We start from the raw sequence: 914 nt of genomic DNA, 5'->3' as shown, positions 1-914 counted from the left end.
TCAGCCTCACAATCCCTCAGAGTACTGATGTTTTCACGAGACATACCTAACTTTACTAAGAGACTCATTTCGTTTATTTACTTTGAAATTATCACAATACTTAGATTTTACCTACGCGTTTAATTATTCTAAGACGTTAATATCGCCTTGAGAGACCGAATCTTACATTGTGGGATCACTTCTTCATTTGTGTGGTCCTCATCTTTTTCGCTCTCCTCAGTGTCGCTCTCTGATTTTGACAATAAAGATGTCAAGCTCGGCTCACTACTGCCAAACCCGCTGTCCTCACTTCTCAGTTGTTGGTCTGCTGCGAACGGTCCTATGGGGGTATTTTCACTTCTCATGCGACTCCTTGGTGGGTTCCTCCATTGTCTCGATGTTGATTCTCGAATCCTAGTGAGAAAAAAAATTGGCCATTCTTCCGCCTCCCGTATACTATGTCGGTTCTAAATTTACTCTCAATAAAGTACAACTAATAAGCTTGTTAAAAAATGTAGTCAAATACGCGAGGTTAACAATATCTCAACGTACTCCCCTCATACAAGGGAAGACGTTGTACCTTTATTGAATCATAAATGAACCATTGTTCCTATTATTTGACATGTGTATAAATTTGATCGTAAAGCTTAAAACTGGGGTTATGTCATTTCTCAAATAGACCTGAAATAACCTGAATAAACTTAACAGAGTATATCTGACCACAATAGTGGTCGCAGTCTTAAGAGCCAATTCTACCAATTTCTCTTACTTCAAGAACAAAAAATCGGAGAGATATAAAACCTTTTTGCATGGATGCAATATCCGGCTATTGATCGTACATCCAATCTGATATCATAGAAAGATAGGTCTTGTCAAGCTTATAACAGCCATCATTGAAGCGATGTTCAAAGCCGTCTTAGTTAAGTAGATAACGT

General features: G+C 38.3%; 1 protein-coding gene across 1 annotated transcript; it reads right to left on the bottom strand.

Annotated features, from left to right (window-relative positions):
• Positions 1–128: 128 nt before the first annotated feature.
• On the bottom strand, positions 129–291 carry SARC_13319 (hypothetical protein; the record flags this gene model as incomplete). Its single annotated transcript, XM_014292551.1, has 1 exon — positions 129–291. A coding segment is annotated over one exon (163 nt), but the record flags the coding sequence as incomplete, so codon positions are not given.
• Between the last annotated feature and the right edge of the window lie 623 nt (positions 292–914).

The sequence above is a fragment of the Sphaeroforma arctica genome (genome assembly GCF_001186125.1).
Source record: "Sphaeroforma arctica JP610 unplaced genomic scaffold supercont1.3137, whole genome shotgun sequence".
NCBI classification, from domain to species: Eukaryota; class Ichthyosporea; order Ichthyophonida; genus Sphaeroforma; species Sphaeroforma arctica.
Note: the sequence above shows the minus strand (reverse complement) of the source record. Positions and strands in the feature narration are given on the sequence as shown.